Consider the following 24963-nt stretch of genomic DNA (forward strand, 5'->3'; position numbering starts at 1 on the left):
CTGCTACCCCCTCTCCAAGTGCTCAGAAAACTGGTGGAGTCCCCCAAGCCAGGAAACACAGACCCAGCCCTGAACAAGCCTCTTAATGACAGACTGTGGATTCAGCCAAGGCCTGTGAACAATACACTACCCAGGATTCCTCTGAACACAATGAGTCCTTCAGTGTCTTTCATGTCAAGCTGACACTAGTAGCCTCAAACACCCCAGTATAACAAATGCTTTTCAAGCAGTTTTAATTGCACTTGAAGTTGCTGCCTCTTTTTCTATGCTCTTCTGGCAATACAGACTTACTGACACAGATGGACACAATCTTAGAGATCCAAATCTCTGACGATACACATGAGGAATGGAGCCCAGAGAGGGTAAGTTGTTTGTCCAAAGTCACACAGCTTGTTAGTAGCTTTACGGGACTAGAGATCCAATCTTCCGATTCTTAGTACAGTGTTTCTCCAAACAGACTATGTTATCTATCCTTCAATTAAGATAATTGTTTCTTCATCCTATAAACATGCATTGAGGACCTACTCAATGCCAGGTACTTGGAATACAGAGAAAACACTCTTTACCTGAACGCAAGAAGGTGCAAATTCAGGAGATCCCTCAGAAAAGTATCAAAAGAATCAGAGCCTCCCCAGATCCATAATACGTGGATTCTCACTGCATTTGTTTGACTTTTGATAAACCAAATGCAAGCTAGGAGGAATGCCCTCTGTGGCCAGACGCTGCCGGCACAAGGGGCCCAGAGCTTCTATACCGGCTGCCAACTTCTTTTAGCTCACCCTCACAGGAGGAAGACTTAACAATTTCGCCACTGTCTTGAGGAGCCTGCAAAGAGTTCACTGGGGGGAGGTGTGTTAGAAGGACCCAACACACATTTTTTAAAAAAACAACACACTTTCATTATGGAGGGGAGGGATGCTTAAAATTTATAGTCAAATCAGAGCTGACCCTGTCCCTCCTGGGTAACAGAGCCAATTTTGGCCAGAGTAGAGCAGCAACACGGAGGATAAAATGGGCTTAAGATGGGTGGAAATTGCAGATGCTACTTAGCACAATAATGGCAGGATTGGCTAATCCAAAAGGATTGAGGCCAAAACCAAATCAATAGAGGAAATATGCTTCCTCCAAATGAAATAAGACTGTGTTGTGTTTCTGAAAAAACAAAACAAAACAAAAAAAAACAATGTTCACCAAGCCTACTTCTTAGGTGACCCAGAAAGAAAACTGGTTGTAGCTCCCTCTGGCAGGGAATATGACATGGGATGAATTCCTACAGCCCACCCATTCTCTCTCTGAAGCCTGTGGTCAACTGCCACCCTTACCCCACATCCTGGAACTAGAGGGCATGGGCGGAGGAGAGTCTCACTCAGAACCAGTTAATGGATGATGCAGGCTTAAGAAGGGACCAAGGGGCAAGGGGCAAGGGGCCAGGTTTTGCTCTAGGACAGGTGGGAGGCCAGGCAATGACTGAGAGGGAGATGGTCAGACGTGAAGAGCTGGGGGCTGGCGGACTGCCAGGTGGGCACAGTGTGGGCCTGAAGCACCACCTAATCACCTTGTGAGTTCCTCCTGAGGCAGCCCTGGGAAATCATCACCATAGCTGGCTCACAGGGGTCTGCTGCAGGGATCCCTGACTCACAGCAACAGCAGATGCATTCACCAACCACCAGCCTACCATGGGCATGAATGATGAAATAAATTCCCTCACCACCTGCCTAAGGCACGGACATGTGCCCTTGAACCAGAAAGAGAGAGGACCCCACCACACTTGAGTCACACTTCCAATAAAATTTGTGTGTGGGCAGCTAACTGGCCTCCTTGGAGCCACTTAATCTTTAAAGGCCTTTTCCCCTTCCTCTGCAGAAGGGATGACAGGAAGGGCAGCTCAATTTGTGTTTCTGTGTGTATGGTCACTGGATTTTTAACATTTTTAACATAGACATTTTTAAGAGCAGTTTTAAGTTCACAGCAAAACTGAACAGGAAGTATAGAGTCCCCATGGACCCCCTGCCCCCCACACACACAGCCTCCCCACTATCAACATCCCTCATCAGAAACAGATCAATTTTTCAGAGAATTCTTTAGACCTAGACTTCTTTGTTTAAACCAAATTGTCTTGGATGTCTAGAGAGAGGGGGAGAAAGGAGGGAGAGGAGAGAGGGAGGTAGGGAGGGAGAGGGAGAGAGCACTACTCTGGTAGAAGCAAGGGAAGTAGACCTGCTTGCTATCCATGCAAGGGTGAAACTTCTTCCCATCTTCTCTGAATTGCTAAATTTGACCACCTCTGGGCACCTGGTGGCTAACGTCCCTTCCAGCTCAGATATTTGATCTGCCTAGTGGGCTCAATTCTTTAACACACACATGCATAAACACTCCTTTAGGTAACTCTCAAAACTACCCACCAGCCAAGGAGAACAAGTGTTTATCAATTTCGTTTCTGTTAAATAGAGCTGAGGTATCAGGAGCTGCCCCCAAAGTCTGACAGGAGTCTCCTTCTGGACTTTTGCATCTACTGTTTTTGGAGGGATTGGGTAAAAGAGGGAAGGTAGCAGTGTGAGCACAGTCCTGTGTCTCATCACCATCTCAGACATTTCAAAAGCCTTGAGTGCAGCCAACAAATCTGTATGCTGGGGACATGCAGACAATTCAGGGTAGTATGGAAATTAGGAGTGGGGGTTGGATCCCAGCTTCCTGTGTGTGCAGAAAAGGAAGAGAATAATAGCCTCTATGAGTAGGGCTGACGCGAGGCTCTGTGAAGAGAATGATGTATAGCTCTCAGCACAGGTGGGTCCACAAACATCAGAGTGAGACACCTGATATAACCCCTAATCCAAGCTTGTCATTTGAGAGACGAGGAAAGTAAAACTTAGAGAGTCATTCACTTCTAAGTTGGAATAAATAGAAAACTGCAAAGCAGAGAACCCAGGTCTCCTGAGTTTCAGTTTCATATTCTGTTCCACAATCAGATGATTACAATAACAGTAATACTAGTAATAGTCACTAATGATGACAGTGGTGCTCCATTTGTGAGACCATCCTAAGTACCAGACCCCACTACACCTCTCACAGGCACGGCCGCCATGATGCTCACAATAAACCCATGAAGTAAGCATTCTATGCTGTTCCCACTTGGCAGATGAGGAGTCTGATGCTCCTAGAGGTGAAGTGTTCTGGTGAAGACAGCAAAGTCAGGACTAGATCCAAGCCCTTGTTCTGAATGATGGTCCTGTGTTGTGTTTACCTCAAAAATGGGATGTCTCTCCTCAAACAATTTTATCCTAGTTAGCTGAAACCATAATGAGAGCCTTATTTGCCTTTGAATAATTGGCTTCCCCCTTTGCTCCGGTGTCTGGTTCCACTTGGGCAGTCGCTCCAGCCTGGAGGGTATCACAGTCAGCAAATCCACTTTGGCTGCCTGGGGCTAATGAGGGCTCTCGATGTGGTTGCATTTAAGTGCCTGGTACTCCAGAGAATATCCACACACAGACACACCCCCTACTATCAAGGATCACAGTGGAGTTGTAATAACATGCCCTTCCCAATTTGGATCATACCACTCCAGCTCTTCGCTGAGGACAATATGGTCTGCTTTCTGCTGAGTCTATCACATAAGGAGGAAACAAAATCCTGCATATGACAGTGTGTGTGACTGTGCATGTGTGTGCATGCACACGTGTGTGTGTAGGGGAAGAAGAAGGGAGAGTCACAATCCTCGACAAGCATTGGGAAAGCTGAGTGAGATTCATGTCCAACAGTGAAGAAATAATGAGCACAGAGGACAAAGATTTGTCTATCAAGGCTATGAATTCCAGCAAGTTTTTCTAACATTAAATTAAATGAACCCAAATGTCCCTAAATAGGAAAATAGTGCAATCAGTTATAGCCCATCTATATAACAGAGTCCCATGAGGTCCTTAAAAATGACATGGGAAAATATTCTCAGTGAAAGAAGCAGATTACAAACCTGGTAAAGCATTATCCCAATTATTTAAAATATATTGTAGAAAAGACAGGAAGAATAAGCAATGGTTACTTCTAAATTATGAGCTCATAGATGCTTTTATATATTTCAAAACTTCTACAAGAACACAATATTTTGATAATACTACTTTCTATAAATAATAAATGTCATTTTTCCAACCCTGGACCAGCATTCCCAGGAATATGCCTGGGGAAGCTTATGATGTGGTCTGGTCGGAGACCCCATTAGCAAGGGAGTGTGTCAGGCAAGGATGAACCCCGAGTTCTGAGACTTGAAAGTCGGGGGTCTCCGGTGAGACAGGGTTCCTCCTCTGATACTACAGGGTTGCCCCAGAGTCTGTTCTCCAAAGGGCCTATACCACATTCACCTACCTCCTCCATAAACCTGTCCTCCGCATTCCAAAAGCACTGTTTTCACCAAATTCTGGTAATAGTTATATGCAGGGTTATTTGTAAGTAACCCTACAAATCTGTAATAGACTGATTCAAACCCTATAAATTGTTTTAAATCCATAAATCATAAATTTACACCAGAGGCTTGCTGTCCTGGGTCTATATGCAGGCTTTGTTTGGTCTGCATATTGCTTAAAAAATATATCAGCAGGCTTCACATAAAAACACATTTGTGGAACTTCTCTCCAAAGAGGGGAAGATCAGGTAGCATTGAGTCCACATATTGAAATGGCAACAAAGAGTTGGCACTGATTCACAGTTGTCCTCTACACCCATGGCATGGACTTCCCCTCCTGGTCCTCACCATTCCCTGTAGCCTCCCCACCATGAGCTGAGTTTCAGTTGATCATTCTCACTCTGCTTTCTTAGTGGTAGAGAAATACTTCTCTGTATACTAGTCTCTGTCTAAGGTGGAGAAATGACTGACTGACCCAATGGCACTATGTTTTAGGAAAAAATAAAAGGAATCACATTTCTTTACAAAGTAAAGAAAGTTCTCACATGTTTCATAGGTAAGAAGAAAATGTGTTATAAAAAATATAACTGGGGGTGCCTGGGTGGCTCAGTTGGTTTAAGCATCTGCCTTCGGCTCAGGTCACGATTCCAGGGTCCTGGGATCGAGCCCCACATCGGGGTCCATGCTCCACGGGGAGCCTGCTTCTCCCTTTCCCTTTGCCTCTCCCCCTGCTTGTGCTCTCTTGCTATCTCTGTCACTATCTGTCTCTCTCTCTCAAATAAATAAATAAAATCTTAAAAAAATGTTAAAAATATAACTGAAGATTATATTATTATTAAAGTATATATTGGTAAGGTTATTTTATTAAAAGGCATAATAACTATTACTCTGCGTCTTCATTTCTTTTGTTTTAAAGATTTATTTATTCATTTATTTGAGAGAGAGACAGAGACAGCACACTCACAAGTTGGGGGACAGGCAGAGGGAGAGGAAAAGAATCTTAAGCAGACTACCCACTGAGCACAGGGCTCCATGCAGGGCTCCATCCCAAGACCCACGAGATCATGACCTGAGCCAAAATCAGGAGTCCGATGCTCAAATGACTGAGCGACCCAGATGCACCTGCATCTTTATTTCTATTACCTTCATGTGTGGGCTCAAGTTTGAAGACCTCTGGGGTAAATCTTTTCTCTCCCAACTGTAAGCTCCCCAAGGGGACAGAAACCCTTCTGTTTAAATGCCACATTGCACAGCAGCTCAGAGAGTACACTTGGGAATCAGACAGACCCCAACTGGAATCCTGGCCCTGATACGCTATTGGTCTAGGACTGTTGACAAGTTTCTCAGCCTCTCTAACTTTTAGTTTCCTCACCTGTAAAATGGAGATATTAATACCTATACTTTACAGGGAGGTCATGATAACACGATAATGGGTGAAAAAACTTAGCATGGTGTCTGGCACAATCTAATGGTTAAATAAATGGTGGCCATAAAATTATTTATGACTATCTTTCTTTCATACTCCCCATAGCATAGTGCTAGCTACATTTTTAGATTTTCAATAAATATCACTTGAATTGAAATGAATCTGCAGCTGTTTTTCAATTCAGCTGTATTGTAGTCTTAAGGAAACTTCCTTCTATTCTAGGAAGATGTTGTGGGGGAAAAATCAGCAAAATCAAACTTAAAACAGGTCCTCATAAAAGCCTCAGAATGTCCTAAAACCCTGTCTCACTATAATTTAAACCACCCATGACTGTAATTCCACAATGAAAATAAACAAAACAATTTTGGAGTCAACATATAAATGTGTAAAGATTTACAGAAATTCTCTCATTGTGTATGTTTCCTCTCCTATAATCACTCCAGAACTGGGAAAGAACCCCATGGGTCATGGATCGAAAGGCACAGAAACAGCCTGATCTTGCAGTTCTCTGATTTTAATGAGGTACTTTTTTTTTTTTTAATTGCAAAAGAGTTGATTTGGGTTGTCATTAAAGAGGTAATCTGGGATTCCCCCACAATTAAATCATACTTCATAATGCCATTGAAAGCTACTATTCTATATTTGGGTAGGTTCAAGAGGCATTCTTTTCTTTGATTGCATGCCAATCTCTTTTCACTTCAGCCAAAAAAAAAAAAAGGACACTTTACCAGATCTCTCCTGGGTTTGTTCTGCAGCTTATTAAATCACTGTCTTCTCTGATTTTAGATCTGAGGGTTTCTTCCCGAGATTGAATTCTGCGATCAGTCACATTGAAAAGGGAAGAGATGTGAGGGACAGCCACTTCTCAGATCTCCAAGTGCGGAAGGGACATTTTGGAACTAGATGTGGCTTTGTAACACTGTAGGTGGGTGGGGCAAACCCCTATTTGAAGATCTCTGATGTCTCCAAGTGTTCTGATGGAAAAAAAAAACTTAGATACTCAAAACTCAACAGCTCTTTCTTAAAGAAAATAAATTGGCTCTGGTACATAAATCCTTTTACCTTTACCAGGGTTCAAGCCTGGCTACATGACCTGGAGGGCATCATGCAGTTTCCCTTCATCTATTTGACCTTCTATAAAATGCTCTCATTCCTTGCTCCCAGCTCAGGCAGGATATTTTAAAGCGTTGTGGGCAATATATAGGAGAAGGGGTTGTTAGGCATGAAACGATGTTTGAAAGACTCAGCAATATTATCGTTGTGAATCAGAGAATAATTTTTTAAATCATAGGTTTTCATGTTGCTAGAGCTCTGGAAAATCTTGTGCAATGTCATGATTGTATAGTTATGGTTTGACCAAGGCCACACAACTATGCAATAAATGAGATAATGAGCATTAGTGTGTAGCAAAGTGCCTGGTGCATAAGAAGCACTCAATAAACGTCACCTGCAGTTCCTACTGTTCATATTACTGTTGTTGCTCTTATTCAGGTCTCCTCTTAGTTCAGTCCTTTTTTTTTTTTATCAGATACATAAAGAAACCACCTTATGGACCCAAGCAATTTTTTGCTTAAGATAAATGATCTTTCGAAGAAACCATCTCATTTCTTTCATAACTGAGAAGGTCCAAGCCTGGAGAAGTACTATGTCTTGCCACATAACCCAGGAAGCCGACATAACAGAGGAGCCTGATTTGGGGCTTGCCTACAGAAAAGGAGGCCTGACCCTTCTGGCCCTTCTGACCCTTCCATTCTCAACTAGTAATAATAGCACAGAGGAACTGCACACTGTGGACCAGGGATTGAATACAGGCTCCAGCAGGCCGCCCGTGCCCTCAAGTCCCTAGGGAAGGTAATGTCCTTGAAATACAAAATGACACCAAGATAGGGAAAATAGACTGCCCCACACTTGAAACTGAGAACAGTGTATGGCTAAATGGCAAAAAAGATAAAATCAGACTCCTACCTCACACCATATGTAAAACGTTAAGTTCTGTAGATTGATTACAAACTTGTGTATCAAAAGTAAAATTATAAAATTCTTAGTAAAAATTCAAATGTAAATCTTTTAGGCTTTGGGATTGAGAAAGATTTCTTAAATAAGACATAAGATTTGACTATTAAAATGATCGGTAAATTGATATTAAAAGTAAGAACTTCTGTTAAGAAATTACATCTCAAGTAAATGAAGATAAGTTATGAGTGTATAAATGAGAGAAGATATCCATAATACATAAGGTCAGCAAAAGATGAGTATGAAGCATGCATAAAATATCCTGTAAACCAATAAGAGAAATACAACCAACCCAACAGAAAAATGAACAAAAGACATGGACAGACATATCACAGGCATGAAACACAAGTGGCAAAGAATCATAAGAAAGGATTTTCATCATCATTGGTGATCAAGGAAATGCAACCCAAGACAGGGAAGACCTACCTTACACCTCCATCTTCGGTAAAACTTAAGAAGTGGGATAATACCCAGTGTTAAAAGAATGTGGATCTACAGGATCCCTCATGAATTACTGATGGGAATGTAAACTGGTGCAACCATCTTTGGAAAACAGTTTATCACCATCTTCTGAAGTCAAGCATTCAGTCCCTTATGACCAAGCAAATCTTCTAGTAGTTGTAAATACAAAAGAGACTCTTGGACATTTGCAACAAGAAGCATATACAAGAATGTTCTTAGCAGCAATGCTTACAATAGAGAAACACTGAAACAGCCCAAGAGCTTAAAATTATATGGTTTATTCACACAATGGAACCCTCCACAGTCATCAAAACAAGGAACTTGAGCAACCTATAATATGGATGAATCTTAGTATAATATTAAGTGAAAATAAAGTAAGTTTCCCCCCACTCCCGTCAAGTTACTCACAGTTCAATACCCTTTTCATAAAGATAAAATAACCAAAGCACTAGGGATATACAGAGATGCAATAAAACTGCATAAAAAGGAAAGCAGAGGAATGATTAAGGAAGATTCAAGAATGTGGTCACCTTAGGTAGAGAAAGACAGAGCCACATGGTCACATGTAATTGATTGTTAAGTTTCTAGTTTTTGTTTTGGGTAGTGAGTACCTGAATGTTTAATTTATTGTTAACGATAACTGAATATGTAAATAAAGAAAAGCAGGTGCTTGTGTGGACCAATGATGAGGTGTATTATGAATCAAGTATACTGTGATGCTTCCAGTTCTGTACAATCAAAGTCCTTCCTCTCCTTTCCCCTTTTGTAAGCAACTCTGGCCATTTAATTGCATTGCTGCCAAGTTTCAAAGACAGGTTTCTGAAAGCTGGCATCAATGAAATTCTAAGCAGAGTAGGCACATAAAGAAATAAATCATAGCCCTTATTCGTAAGGAGTCCATTCCATCAACACAGTCCCATGAACAGACAAATAAGAGCACGGAGGTCAAGTATGGAGATGGAAGTCTGCACTACACACTGTGGGAGCCACTTCTCGCTGCCCACACTGCTCTCCTTTCCCCCACTCAAGCTCCTAGCATTGTGCTTCCAACTCCAGAGGCGTCAGCCAGAGGGCCATCTTTATCAGAATCCACTTGGAGGGCTGATACCACACACATCATTCGCCCTCCCACCAACATCTTCAGGGACAGAATCTTTGGCATAGGGTCCAGGAATCTGCAATTTTAGTAAGCTCCCCAGGTGCACCTAAAGTTTGAGAAATCTCCCTCACAGAGGGTCTATGCCTTGTTTTATCCCCTTTGTGAACTGAGGATAATATTCTGATCATACTGAACTCTCTACTGTCCCACCTTTCCCTATTAGTCAGGTACCCTGGCAGCCATCCTATTTTTATAGCCCCTGGGGAAAGAGGTGGGGAAGGCTTCCTCAGAAAGGAAGAAGATGTGACAGAGGGGAAGGCTAGTGGCCCCTCTGTTTGAGATTGAGACCTACAGCCACAGATATGTGTGCCCACAAATTTCCTCTTGAGCCAAAGTCCCAAAGAGAACCATTTTGGATAGGTTGTGGGGAAAGCCAAAAGCTGAGTCTTTCTTTCCTTTCCTAATTTGTTTCCTGGGACACTGTGCCAGATGCAACATTGGAAAGAGGGAGGGGACTATTTTGAATCTGAAAGACTGGTTACATCTGAAGCCACAAGTTACCATTAAATGAAAATTTTAAGTTGCCACAGTACAAAGTAAAGGAAAGACTCAAAAAGATTAGAGTAAAAACCAACAAAGAGGGGCGCCTGGTGGCTCAGTTGTTAAGTGTCTGCCTTAAGCTCAGGTCACGATCCCAGGGTCCTGGGATGGAGCCCCACATCGGGCTCCCTGCTCGGCGGGAAGCCTGTTTCTCCCTCTTCCACTCCCCCTGCTTGTGTTCCCTCTCTCACTCTCTCTCTCTCTCTGTGTCAAATAAATAAAATCTTAAAAAAAAAAAAAACCAACAAAGAAACAAAAACTAGAAGCTTTATCATCTTTGCACACCGAACTTGGTGCAGAAATGTGTAACCCTTGCAACAGTTGCATCCCCACTACCTCCCAGGCCCTACCTACAGTAGAAACAGAGTAAATGCTGAATGGGATGGGGCCAAAGTGCTACTTACTGCAGACATCAGGTTTGGGTCTTAAAGGGATGAGTAGGAGCTACTGGTTAGTGGCTGGGGGTAAGGGAAGGCGTGGGGGAGACAGAATGCCTTCTAGGCAATATTTGCAAAAAGAAGAATTGTGGAAGGCTGTGCACAATGTCAGGAGAGACGAGAAGCCCTCCACAAGACTAGTGCATGCTAGTCCTAGAAGGAAGAGGACTCGTTCCCTTACTGCCTTTTCCTTCTGAACAGTCTCAAGCCCAGCCTGATGTGGACACCCCAAGCTCCAGGTGGCCCACTGACACCACAGCTTGCTCTGAAAAGCTACAGCAACATGGCTACTACTGACATCAAGAGTCCCATCTCCCGCCCAGGCAAAGGTCCCTAGGCACAGCTGTCAGAGAGTTGTCCAGCATTTGAAACAGGGACAAGGAGTGGAAGATGGAAGAAAAAAAATTCCCTTGGGAGGTATAGGGAGGCACTTTTTCTAATATGATGAAGGAAGCACTTTCAACAAGAAAATAAGCACTATTGTCTCCTTTTTTATTTATTCTGAGAATAAAGCATGGTATAGGAGAAGGAAGATGAGTTTTGTTATTCAAATGACTTGTGTTCCGAATCCAGCTCTAACACTTACTACCTGTGAATAGCAGAGGCAGCACCCATCAAATATTCCATGTGCATCCCTTCACGTCCAGATTCCCTTGCAGCTGGGTTGGGAACTTGTGTTGGGTTCTGGCCAAGGGACTGTGAATGGACATGGTGGGTGTCACTTTCAGGCTGCAGTAGTTAACAAGCGTGGCTATCCATCCTCCCTCCCTTTCTTCCTTTCTGCCCGGAAGCCATGGTACCAGCTGGAATAGCTTCAGAAAGAACAAAAGGCACACAGCCCTCCTCAGACTTTGTGAAAGAGAGAAATAAACCTCCACAGGGCTAGGCCACTGAGATTTGGGGATGTATGTCTTACCCCAGCATCACATAGCCCAATACATGAATACCCTAAAACACTGTGTAATATTTGGCCTCATTAGGATGAAAGTTACTTGACTTTCCAGACCTTGGTTTCTCCATCTATAACATGGGAATAATAATACCTGTGATACTGGGTTGTTGTGAGAATTTAATAGGTGTTTTTGTCCTATATAACACCTAATGCATAGTTGACATTTAATAAATATAAGTCTCTCTCTCTCTCTCTCTCTCTAAGATGCTATTGATGTCATAATTATTCTTTTGGCTATTATTGTCATACACTAGACACAACAGGTATTTTTAAATAAGTAGCAAGTGTGTCAAGTACTCTGCTGGTTGTCTCACATACATTATCCCATTTTTGTAGCTAAAGGAACGAAGGTTCAGAGAGGGTACTTGTTCAAAGGAACACAGCTAGTAAGTGACCAGGGCAGGATCAGAAACAAGAATTACCTGAATCAAAAGTCCATATCCTCATGGCAACACTCCTATTCACATTCTTCAGATGTGGAATCCTGGAGGCTCAGAAATGTTACATAAGTTTACCAAGCAAAGTAATATCTGCAGAGTGAGAGGACTTTCCTCTATTCCCAGGCCAGTGCTGCAGTGATGTGCTGATTTAGACAGCCTGGGAATAGAGGGGACCCCCTGTGGTCCTGGGCACAGCCATCGGTGCCCCTAGGCCCCACGGTGAACCGAGGTCCCCACAGCTCCACATACTGTTGGCAACAGATAAGAGGAGGGGGAAAGAAGGAAATTACATCCTGATAAAAGAAAAGCTGGATGCTTTGTACTCACAGAACAGCTTCTCAATACAGTTTCCAAAGAAAAACCCACTAGCTGAAAATAAACACCGGAAGAACTTCCAAATCTCTGTCAGGACTTGTCTCTGTCTCTCTGGACCCTTTCTGGGTCTCTCTTTACTTCTGTCTCTCTTTCTGTCTCTATTTCTCTCTGTGTCTCTGTCTCCGTCTCTCCCTCTACTCCTCCTCTGTTTGTTTTAGAAGTTAAGAAAAGCGAGCAATGTGGATCCTAAAGCAGTTTACACTGAACCAGATGGTTCATCTGATTAGCATCAGACTAAAAAGACACATTACTTAGAGATTAGGTTCTCATAGGGACAAATCTGTTCCAAAGGCGCATAAGGTTTGCTTTTCTCTTAGACTCCCCTCAAAGCTTTCTCAGGGCACATCTATTCCTTTCTCCCATCACCACCAGAAGGCAAGTCTGAGCTTGAGTTGGAGAAGACAGCAGATTAGTCTCCACAGATTTCTTAGTTCTCTCCCTGAACCCTGAAGTCATTCACACTAGGTGAGCCACTCCCTACGCAACCTTGGCTATTTGAGACTCTTTTAACCCTCTCATACACCAGGCTAAAAAGCCAAATTATGCCCCTGACAACCCAATGAGACACATTTTGTGGTCATTCCCACTTTACAGATGAGGAAATTGAGATTTACAAGGATTAAGTAATTTACTCAAGATCACAGGTCTAGTAAAAGCTGAGACTAATTGCTTCCATGAAAGAAAAAAGGGGTAAAGTGTATGTGGGTGTGTGTGTGTTAAAAGAGCCCCATGGAACAAACCATCATAAAAGATGACTGGCAATTGTTCCAAACTATTTAACTATGTTAAGGCCTACAGCAAGAAAGACAATAAAACAAGAAAGCACAAACATCTCAGTCTGACCTCCACTTCTTGTAGGCATACATAGCATGGGCCCTTTACAAAACTATGGAGAAATGAAATCAAGATTGGACAAAACCATTCAAAACCAGAATAGGAAGCACATACAAGCCAAGGCCCTGTTATTGATTAAGTCCTGTGTTTCTCAGAGGTTGAGGATATACATGTAGCTTCCAGGAAAACAAGGAAGCTTGGCTTATGGCTACACGCAACTGTCAAACATGAAGGGACCCCCTTATTGCAAAGAATTGGAAGGTCAGAACAGAAGCTAGGAAAACGTAAGGAGTGGAAGAAATAATAGCCACACCACCAATAATAACAGCTACCACTTAGTATAGGACATTATGCCATCATAAGTACTTTAAAAGCATTATTCACCTCATTAGCCCACACAACAGCCTTTTAAGATAGATATTGTTATTATTTTTCCATTTTACAGATGAGCTTACTAAGGATCAGAAAGGTTAAGTAAATTGCCCATGGTCACACAGCTGATAAGAAGACGAACCAGGAATTCAACCCAGGCCTAGTGAGATACAAGAACAGTGCCATTAACGGGTAAATCTTCTCTCACCCCCTTCTCCGTAGGATCCTCCTGAAGATAGGCCAATAGGATAGTCTGCCAACATTTCAGAAAGTGCCTAAAAGCCTTCTGGTCCCTCTGCTTGATGTCAATACAAATGTTTAAGGCTGTGAGTACAAGCTAATGTCACCGACAATACTCCAGGCAATTTGCACATCTGGCAGTTAAATGAGTGCAGACTCAAAGCAAATCCCATCCCTAAGGCACAGGACACTTCATAGGGAGAACAACAGGAGGGGTTTCATTACAGCTCAAACTTGGCCAAGGAATCAAACTCACCTTATTTAAGGGTATAAAAGAGACACTCACCCAGGAGCCAATGACACCCAGTAAGCACACATGAATTCAGATTGTATTCATTTGGAACCTGAACACTTAAGAAGGGGTATGAGCTGAAGTTTCCCTTTGGGGTTATTTTGGGAAGAGGGTTCACTTAGCAAATCAATCGTGGGAGAGGAGTTAACTTTAATACATACTGCTTTCACATGCGAACCAAGGATGGATAGATTAATATATATTGCCTCCCCTTTAAAAGGGGTCCCAAAGAGTTCTCTGTTCACCTATTTCTAGTCTCTGTGTTGAAAGGTAAGAATTTTGCATTTCATGTCTAACTGTGTACAACACAGGGGCTGGCCTTCTGTCTGTTAATAATAATCAGAGGGTTTTTACTGAATCAGAAACTCAGAGACACAGCAGGACTGGTGAGCAGCAGCTGTCCAGCCTGCTCTGGGATTATGCTCCCTCTCAGGGGCCACCACCAGCCCAGGAGAAGTGACTCCAGTAAAGGAACTACTCTGACTTCCAGCAGCCTGGAATTGACAGCACCTGCCCCATCCAGGATGGTGCTAGCACTCCATCTGGCCTCATGCTAAGCCGGGCACCTGACAATGACAATGGCGGTGGGTCTGAACAATGAAGGCGAGCCAAGTAGCCCCACCCTCTGCTGCCTGTGGGGTGCAGCACCATATGCAGCTGAAGTCACCCTTGCAACCTCCCTGGGGTGGGACTCGATTCATCTCTACAGGGACACCACCTGGAATCCGGGAAGAAACTGCCGGGGCAGGAAGGGGCAGGCATATTTCAAAGCTTTCAGAGTGAGGGCAATTCATTCTGATGGGGAAGTCAGAACATGAAAACCACAGAACGCTCACTTTTTAAAATCTAGTATACAAGAAATGCAGAAAGACTTATCAGGATTAGTTTTTGATCGCCTTGCAACAAACCACCTTGCGCAAACAAACCATGTATTTTTTGCATTAATCTGTTGGCACACATCTGTCTGAATGGTCAGGAAGCCACAGACATGAGTATAATAAAATCACCAGAACACTTTGCTTCGTGTGCCCTTCTCCTATCCTTAACTTCAGGGATAGGAATTCAGACAGCAATTTTGGATGCACCATGTTAACCAGGCATTGGGGAAAAAGAATATTTACAGTGAAGTGGTTCCTGAATATTTCTGTGATTTCCAGACAATTTACATAAATATTCAAGCCTAGCTCTCTGAATAAATCTCAGTTGGGTGATGACTGATGCCCTGCTTTCTAAGACCTCTTGTTTCTTGCACAGGTTGCTTCTCATTTTATCACTGACACCGGTGTAGACACAGAGAAATTAAAAATTGGGAAGTGTTGGCCTTAGTATAAAGAAAACAGTGCTGACCCTCAAAAGTCATTTTTTTTTCACCCTCACAGATAGGTGTGATGCTGCAAATGTCAAGTGTTGCTGGAGATGAGGTGGATGATGAATACTGACTTTTAATCCTGCCTGGCCATATGCAGAGGTGTGGCCACCTAGGTCACAAACCTCAGAAACAGGGCACCCCAAGGCTCTTAGCAGTGGGGCCCTGATCAGGGGACTGGTGGTTATCAGAGATCAGTTTGGGGTATATACATGTCTTCAACTTGAGCAGAAGTAGGAATTAGAGAGGGGTTTGGTTTGTTTTCATTTTGAAAAATGTAAATTACTTTTGAAAGGTAATGAATCTACATGGATCCAAATTCCTACTCAATCAGAATCTCTGAGATGGGTCACAGGAATCTGCATTAGCTCTCTAATTTATTCTTTCACTTCAGAAACTTTGAGAAGTTCTCTGTGACACATTCTTTCTACCAAAAGAAACTTCACCTACTTCCGCTCAAGTCGAAGACATGTATGTACATATAAACCATGTAGGGGAAAAACCTCACAGCAGAATGACCTAAAGTGTAGGACTCCAAATTTACCACCTCATTAAACTCTCTCAGGAGGAGCAAACAATGCAACCTAAGCTTCTTAAAATCAATTTAGATTCTGATAGCTGAAGATGTCAGCCATTTTCTACTTTTCGCATTTATTCAGACCAAGGGAGTTACTGGAGAAGGAACATTTGAGTCACCAGCGGATTGTTCTGGCCTGCTGAGCATGTGAAGTACATTGTGTGGTTTCTGGCACCACCCACCCTGCCAGGATGCTTGGCACTCACCTTGCTTCTTAAAGAGGTTGCTCTGGACTATCTCATTCATGGATTGGACTTTCTGCTTCTGGAGTTTCACAGGGGGGATGCAGGTGTAGAACTCATATAGGAGTTGGCTGAGGGCAGGAAAAACAGGAGTACAGTAGATCAGTGCTTCCCACATCCTGGCACTTACAATCCATGCCCAGACTGCCAGCCATGTGGAGGCAGAAATGACATACAACTTGCTCCCTTTCCACCCCGCCCCCCCACCAAATCCTGGCAAAGTATCGGATGCATAATAAGCCTAGGTGTAGTTGGTGTTAGTGTTGACTCCTAATAGCATCCAAAGAGATATGAAAACCTGAAAATAATACCAATAACCCTGAGCCATTATGTGTATCAGACACATGCTTGGCACTTTACATCTGTTATGTCGTCTAAACCTCATGAGTCTATGAGGTAGCTACCATACTTATCCCAATTTACAAGTGGAAAAACTAAGGTTCAGAAAGGTTAACCAGCTTTCCCAAGGTAGCACGGCTAGGGGGCTCAAGAAACAAAGATTTGAAACCAAGTTCTGACTTTGTTACCATACCACTTTATTTACTAATGTTTTATAGTTAGTAATACCTTATAAGTCTTAAGATCAAAAGGGTCCTTAATTTAAAAAAAAAAGCTATGAAAAATTGTGGGTTAGAAGCAGTTTGGGACATGATAAAGGAGATAGTTCTTCCCTGATAGAGTGAACATAAAAACACCACTGAAACAGAATTATAGCCCCTGTCAAGCTTTCCAAAATCAGCTCATTGTGTTCATTCATCCCTTCAAGTACTTGTTAAGCATCTATTTGATGTGTGACAGGCAATGTGCACAAGAGTGGGGATACAATAGGAATAGACGTGGTCCCGGTCGGCAAGGAACTTACATTCCCATGGAGGTCGGCACTCAACACAGAGGCAAACAAATCAATATGAGAGGACACGTGCAATGAAGACAAGAAATGGGGAGTTGTATTAGAATGTAATGGTGTAGGGGCTGGGGAGGAATTGAAGTGATTTACAGTATTCAGAGGTAGCTCCTCTGAGAAGATACCGTTTAGTTTGAGACTAGCAGGATGAAAAGAAGCCAGCAGAAATCTTGGTATGAAGACAAAAAGGCCACGAGTGAAAACACTGACAAGATCCAAATCACGTCTGGAGTGCAGTGAATAGAATTATAGTGATGTTCACATCTCGGTTTTGATGACTATGCCATAGCTAAGTAAAGTTTGAACTTATTAAGGGAGGAAGTTGGGTCAAAGGCGTATGTATACTATCTTTGCAACTCTTTTCTAGATCTAAAAACATCTCAATAAAAAAAAGTTTTTAAAACTGGGATGCCTGGGTGGCTCAGTCGGTTAAGCGTCTGCCTTCGGCTCAGGTCATGATCCCAGGGTCCTGGGATCGAGTCCCACATCGGGCTCCTTGCTCGGCAGGGAGCCCGCTTCTCCCTCTGCCTGCCACTCCCCCTGCTTGTACTGTCACTCTCTCTCTCTCTCTCTAGCAAATAAACAAATAAAATCTTTAAAAGTAAATAAATAAATAAATAAATAAAATCTTCTATATGTTATCTTGGAACTTATGTGAATTTAGGAAAAAGAAGGAAAGGCCATATCTGGTGTAGAGGCCTCTATTCTAACAGCATAATCACTTTAAACTAATGTGTTCATCTCATGAGAGAAATGGGGTAAAGAAGAAGGCAAAAGGGAGCCTATCTCTCTATTATTCCTGTTAAGTGACTGGAGGTTGCTCTCTACAGTGCACACAGGACACAGACCGGGACCCCAAAATAACCTTCAAGCCCAAATGAGATGGCAACATTCACACCAACTATCAGCTCTTTAACCCACATGTTTGCATTCTGTATCATTCATGTCATCAAAGAAGGATGCTTATTTTATGTTGGTTTTCACCAAAGTCTGGCAAAATAAAACCGGAATGTAAAAATCTGACACTGGAAGCCCTACACCAAGTTCCTAACCATGTGCCCTCCCCACCCCAGCTCTGAGTACCCATGCAGAATCCCCCACAAAAGCACTCCTCCTCTCCCTCCCTCGGAACCCCTCGCCTGCCACCAGAGCCCAGGAAAGTACATGGTGAGCTCTCACCTGAGTAACTTAGCATCGAAGACGGTTTCCACATCATGGAGGACAGAAGGGATGTATTTCAAAGCCGCCACCTAGGTGGAAAGTGAAACCAACATGAGGGATGCCCACATCCAACAACTCCACATGGTAAGGAGGATACTTTGCAACATGAGAGGGATCAAGGGAAAATGACCCTGAATCCTGGACACTCCTGCAGAGGTTCAAGACTCCGTATGCACACTGAAACATTAGCATGTACTTCTGTGATGACAAAAGTGAGCCACAACTACTTCTATCTTTAAGGAGGCAGTAATGTATATGATGATCACAGACTTCAAAGTTAGACACCTGCTGTCAAATTTTGGCTTTACTCCCAGTAACCATGTGGTTTTGGACAAAACACTTAACCTCTCTGATGTTTCAATGTCCTTATCTGTAAAATAGGGAAAATAATACCGATTTTGATTGGAAAAATTAAAAATCACATACATGAGCCATCCGACAGAGAGCCACGCATGTTTTGGGTGCCCGCTAAATGGTAACTTCAATCATTATTGGGAGATGGATGGTGTGTTTGAATTGTTTTGTGGGCGGCAAGGACAGCTTGGACTGAGTTATTCATATTTTCTCTCCCTGGCCAATTTGTGAACAATGGTGGGCATGTTTTTGGCCACTAGCTGGGTTAGTGTACTAGCTGCACATTGTGGTGGCCTGTTTCTTTCCTCTGTGTAAACTGACTGATGCATTCAGAGGTATGAGACCCACCCAATCCCCTGCATCACAGCATCCTTTGCAAAGCAGCAGAGTACCTACAGCTACTACAGAAGGAGTTATAAGCCACATGGCTGCAAAATAATACCTAAGTATCTAGTGGAAGGATGCATTTAAAATTCTTCTTTTTTATTTTTCTTTATATTCTAAGTGTTCCATAATCAACATGTATCAATCACCCTTTCGTAATCAGATCAAAATAAAAATATTGAAAATTCCTTTCTTAAAGAAAATCTTATTTCTAACCATATACAACTGAGCTTCTAGTTAACATAAATAATAATTATGACTATCCTCTGAGAACTTTCAGTGGGGCAGACATCGAACACCTAATAGATTATCTTGTTAAACCTTATGTCAGTCCTACAAGGGAAATAGTGTTTTCATAGATAAATTCACCACTTTGCAGTAACACGATTTGGAAGAATTTCCTCTTGCTTGTCCTATTGTTTACTGCTTGTCTTTTGGCTTTGTTTACCATATCTTTCACTGCACAGAAGAACTTTAATCTGTATGTTGTCAGATTTGTCAGAATTTATAGTTATTGGATTTTGTGTCTAGGAATTTATTTTTTTATTCTTTCAAATCAAGATGACAAGAGATAACAAGATTCCAAAGCTGATGCTCTATTGAGACACCCTTGTTCTATAGGATGATGTTAGGTAGGTATCCTGAGAGGTAAAAGGCGCTTTGCAATAAAATAATTTGGGGAAATTCTGGTTTCAGAAAAAATAAACCAGTGAGCTTTTTGTTTTTAATTACAGAACTCTTCAGAATTTTAATATGCTAAGACACACTGCAACATTCCTCTAAGCAGTTACAGTATCCAGTGCATTCCAACCTAGTTGGTCAGGGGCCATTTTCATCAGGAAGCACCAAACAGATATAGCAAAAACAGAAGCCTGAAAGACTGGGCAAGCAAAAGAAAAGAATGAATGGGATGAGTCTGGGCCCATGGGAAGTAATAAGGAGGTGCATGGAACCCACACTCTCTCTAAAGAATTGAGTCATTCTTGTTTACCTGTTCTAACACTGTGCTAGTCAAATCAAACACATCAGCAGGCTGCACTTTCCCAATTGGAACACCTATTTACCATGTCTAAATTCCAAAGATATGCTCTATGCCAAAGCATATGCCCTAAAAAAGACTGGTCCAAACACTCCCAGCAAACTGTTTCTCCATTCACTCTTAGACCAATGAACATAGAGCTCTGGGCCCCGGGCGACCTGGGCAAGAACCACAGTGCTCCAGCTAGCACTGTGAACCCCCAGGCTTCACACCCTGAGCCTCAGCATCTTCACGTGGGGGAAAGGGGAATAATGTGAAACAAAGTCTATCATGTATCTATTGTAATGTCCAGCACATAGTAGGCTCCCCAAGGTGTTTGTGCTGAATTTCACCTTATTCCATCTCTCAAACACCTGCCCTCCCTCCCCAGCACCTGGACAAAGTATGATATGTACTCATCAGAATTAAGACCAAAGGGAGAGGACAAAAACAGAAATCGAGCCCTCAGCAAGTTGGGAAAGCCGGGACTTCATTGTCCACAGCAAGTTACTGGCTTTCACGGGCGGGCTGCATGCCATCCCAGGGCTTTGAGGCCATGCTGCCGGACAGCAGTCACCAGGACTCCTACACTGACACACACACTTAAATGCTTCAGTGGACAGTGAGGAGGGGTTCGACGGGGCTGGGACAAGGGCTGTTCCAGAAGGAGCCAATCATCCCAGCTTCTCAGCTCCGGGCTGGCAATAAAGTAAAATAAACTAAGTAGCTGTCACCCCGAGACTCAGAGGGTGTTACCAACTCAACTGGAGAATATTAAACCTCCATCTGGTCCAGGCGGCCTCACAGTGAAGTGGCAGGTCTGTGGTTTTCTTTTCCAACAAGGATGGACCTCCTCTGACCCAGAAAGTCTGCAGCACTGGCCCCAGGGCTCCTGTCCATAGTTCTCCCCTTCACACGGCTCTTACCCACGTGAGTGGAGTGATAGCAGGTAGGCTCAGCAGGTGCAACCAGCAAGCTCCCCCAGAAGGCAGAGCAGCTCAGCCATAAGACCCCCCTGGGGACCTCTTCCCCCCTGGGGAGGTCCAACAAATGGACCTCCATTTGTTGCATGTTTCTAAGGCCTGGAAACTAGAAAGAGCTTGGCTTTCTAGACCTATTGGCCTCTGGGGAACTAAGTTGCTTTACTACTAATGTAATTTTTACTCTCATTAATACTACTTTTATACATAAAATAATATTGTCATGTTATTACTTTCATTCCATAGTATAATTCCTATATTATATATAATATTTAAGAAAAACATACACAGATAAGCTTATGTATGTGTATGTATATAAAGGTATATAATAGGATTATTAATTATAGGGTTTTAAAATAACAACCATTACTGGAAACTTTAAACGTGTCAAATGCTTTACATGCATGACCTCACTGCACTTTACAACCACTCTATGAATAGATCCTGTCATCCTATTTTACCAGCGAGGAAAACTATGGCACAGAGAAGTGAAGTAATTTCCCAGAAGCCACACAGCTTAAGATGCAGCAATAGTAAGAATTTGTACCTGATTCTGTCCAACGGGGCCCTAGCCAGTGTGTTTGGCTACTGCCCACCCTGCTTTAAGGAAAGGTTTCGGTAGGGGAAAAAAGGCTGATTTGGGGAAAGAAGGAGAAAAAGAACTTTCTCCCCTTTATGAGGATAATTTTTGAAAAGAAGGTACAGTTTTTCTGACATCTCCTCAGTTAAGGATCTTCCTCACCACATGTATCAGGGGTTGTAAGAATGGATACCAGGAAAACATTTGCCAACTTAGTAATTAGCTTACCATGTGGCACCAAAAGAGGATTTCCCAGATTAATCACCAACTCTGGACCCCTCTCAAAGGCTAGTTTCAACCTCAAGAAGAGAGCCAGATCCAAACCAAGCAACATTGGTTTCACCGACCCAGAGGTAAGTCATGGGAGGACACTTGAGATGATTGTTATCCAGATGGACTTACCCAGAATTGATAATCCTGGGCTGCTAGAAAAGAGCAACTATTTAAAAATAACATCAAAAATCAAACCAAACACTCCCTCAAACTCAAAGGGGATTTGTTCTTTTTTTCCAGGCCCCCTCCCCCTCCAAACAGAGTAAGAGTGAACTGCACAGATGCCAGTAGACAGAATTTTAGCCAAAAAGAGCATGTCTTGCGGTGATGCAAGGTTTTACAAGAGCTCTAGACATCTTCCTCATTCAAGAGCATAGACGGTATTTCCATCCCACCAATTTTCAGTCCTTTTATTTTCACCAAGCACTGGTTGGTCAAGGTCCATGGAAACCAGACAATGTCATAGAAATGCACCACACAGCATGACCAGAAGAGGACGCCTTCCTCAGAGATATGGCGCTGTCCCTAAGGACAATACAGGCAGCTCTCTCAGGACAGTCAGCCTCCTCACCAATCTCTCAGGGAAAGAGAAGGAAATACAGGCCAACACGTTCCAGAATACATATGTCTCCATACTTTGTGTAAGCCAACATTATGCTGGCCCCCATGGCTTGGTGGGGGTGGGGGAGTTCATTGTTTCCGAATGGCTGGCTGGAGAGGCTGACTGTCTGAGTCAAGTCCCTGTGGATCACTTTTATCTATGTTGCCTTGAGCAGGTTAACTCTCTGTGTTCTCGTTTTCTCACCAGGAGAATGAAGGAAAACAAAGCTACGTAATTTAAGGCCAACGTGAAGATTAAATATTAGTTATCAGTATGCCTACAACAGCCTCACTGAAACAAATTTCCTCCTCCCCACCACTGAATGCATCCTCCCCAAACGTTACCCCTAAGTATGGGGTACATGGATGAGAAAGGCATAATTTAAATAGTAAGTTTCATTTCTCCTACTTTGGGAATTCAGCCTACAGCCTGGGGGTCCCTATTCTTCACAAGAATAGACCACTTTCTTCCTTTCGTTGGACATTTGAACATTTTATACCAATAAACAATAAAAAGAGAGGAAAGAAAAAGGCATCCTTAATTAGCTTGCCTTCATGACTATGGACCGAACATCTATCCATCTTTATTATTGCTTACTGTTGCTTATTACTTATCCATTTGACATTCTGCAGGAAAGACTTGGGTCTTTCATGAAACTATGCTTTGTTCAGTGGTGATTAGGAGCACAAACTCTGGACTTACACAGTCTGGATTCAAATCCCAGACCTGCCCCTTCTTAGTTGTGGTTAAGTTACTCAGCCTTGCTAAGCTTCCATTTCCTCATCTGTAAAGTAGAGATAAGAAGAGTATTTGCCTAATAAGGTTGTTATAAAAATCAAATGAGCTAACAATATACGTGAAGCTTTCAGCCTAATGTGTGATACATAATAAATGCTAAAACACAAAACAGCGGAAGCTGGTATTCATTGTTTCATTTGTTTAGCCAAAAAATATTCGAGTACCTACTAAGTGGCAGCCTCTGGTTCAGATACTGGGGATACAAAAGACAGAGCTCCCCTGCCCTTCGGGACACTCTAGTGGCATTATTACCATGTATGACAATCATAGTGGCCAAGGGAGCATACCATTCAATACAAGCTGTTCATTTATTCTCACTCATACCATCAAACTGGAGCAGTGTGATGAACCCTGGACCTGAAGGAGAATGGGACAAATGGGTCTGCCTAGTGTCACCAAATGCCCTTTCCTCACATTTGAGCTACATCCAGTTCACTCATGTCTGATTTTGATCCTCTCAACCTACCATCAGTTTTATCAAAAATGCTCACAGGGCTGGCACACACAGGGACTTATAAGCTTATGGCCTGTTACTGAAAATACATGGAAACCCCTGTCCTAATCCATTCCTTGTGGTGGGGAGAACACTAACTTTGGAGTCAAGAGACCTGGGTACTTTCAAGTCCTAGCCCCACCACTCTGGATAGGTATAATTTGGGATGAATTATTTCATCCTGTGGATGAAATGAGCCTTCTGTGGACACTGAAGACAGTGATTCCTTGCAGATCTCTGGCAGGATGAAAAACACTGTATGTGAAGAGCCCAGCTTCATGCTTGGCACATGGTAGGTACTCAATCAATGGAAGGTATTTTTTTTATTATTATTTTTTAAGATTTTATTTATTTATTGGACAGAGAGAGACACAGCGAGAGAGGGAACACAAGCAGGGGGGGCGGGGGAGGGAGAAGCAGGCTCCCCGCTGAGCAGGGAGCCCGATGCGGGACTCGATCCCAGGACCCTGGGATCATGACCTGAGCCGAAGGCAGACGCTTAACGACTGAACCACCCAGGTGCCCCAATGGAAGGTATTTTTAATGATCTTCTACCTTCTTTGAATTGCTGGTTTTAAATTCTCCATAGTTTTGAGTGAGCTGCTGTCATGCCAATTCTGAACAATAAGGAAACCACAGGAAGCAATTCACAAACACCAGATGAGTCTTAGAAATGGGAAATAATTTGATGAGATCCCAGAACTCACAATGGACACAGCCGAGATTGATTGAACCAGATCTGCTCAACGCTAAATTAAAGCAGGCATGAATGAGGGTTTCCACCATCAGCTGCTACCCAGCTGGAGGTGTAAAGTTGCACTCATTGGCATTCTTACGCTATACTCTCACCCAAAACTTATGGTAGACACTACTAAGAGATCACAGCACTGTCTCCCACTATACCCCATGCAGGCTCAGAATCAGGACTCCAGTCATCCTATACTATTTGTCATCCCTTTTTTTTTCCCCCCATAGAGTCAGTTCTTGTGGGTTTATTCTCCCTGAAATTTATATCTATGTTTCCTGATCTAGCTGAATAACCAAACATCCTAAAACTGTTCAGCCTCATGTGACGAGGTTAGGAATATAAATATCCCCTTCTACTCTAGGAAAATGCTCCAAAAACTTCTGTTTTAATGATGAGGTAAAGAAGGGAGAGAGAGGTATAAATGGCTAAAAACTATTTAAATTGAAATATGTAATAGGCCCTATATTTCTCCCTTTATATACATTGCTTTAT

At 42.7% G+C, this 24963-nt stretch overlaps 1 protein-coding gene across 1 annotated transcript in view; it reads right to left on the bottom strand.

The window, feature by feature from the left end:
* Positions 1–24963, bottom strand: part of DOCK2 (dedicator of cytokinesis 2) — a 407203-nt gene that overhangs the window by 275925 nt on the left and 106315 nt on the right. The window contains exons 24-25 of the mRNA XM_028102762.2: positions 18201–18271; positions 16082–16188 (exon numbers count right to left, since the gene is read on the bottom strand). Coding sequence (XP_027958563.2) covers positions 16082–16188; positions 18201–18271 — 178 coding nt within the window. The remainder of the gene's footprint in view (positions 1–16081; positions 16189–18200; positions 18272–24963) is intronic.

Source organism: Eumetopias jubatus, unplaced genomic scaffold (genome assembly GCF_037043125.1).
Source record: "Eumetopias jubatus isolate StellerSeaLion01/CBP00866 unplaced genomic scaffold, mEumJub1_p1.0 scaffold_5, whole genome shotgun sequence".
Classification (NCBI taxonomy): Eukaryota; Metazoa; Chordata; class Mammalia; order Carnivora; family Otariidae; genus Eumetopias; species Eumetopias jubatus.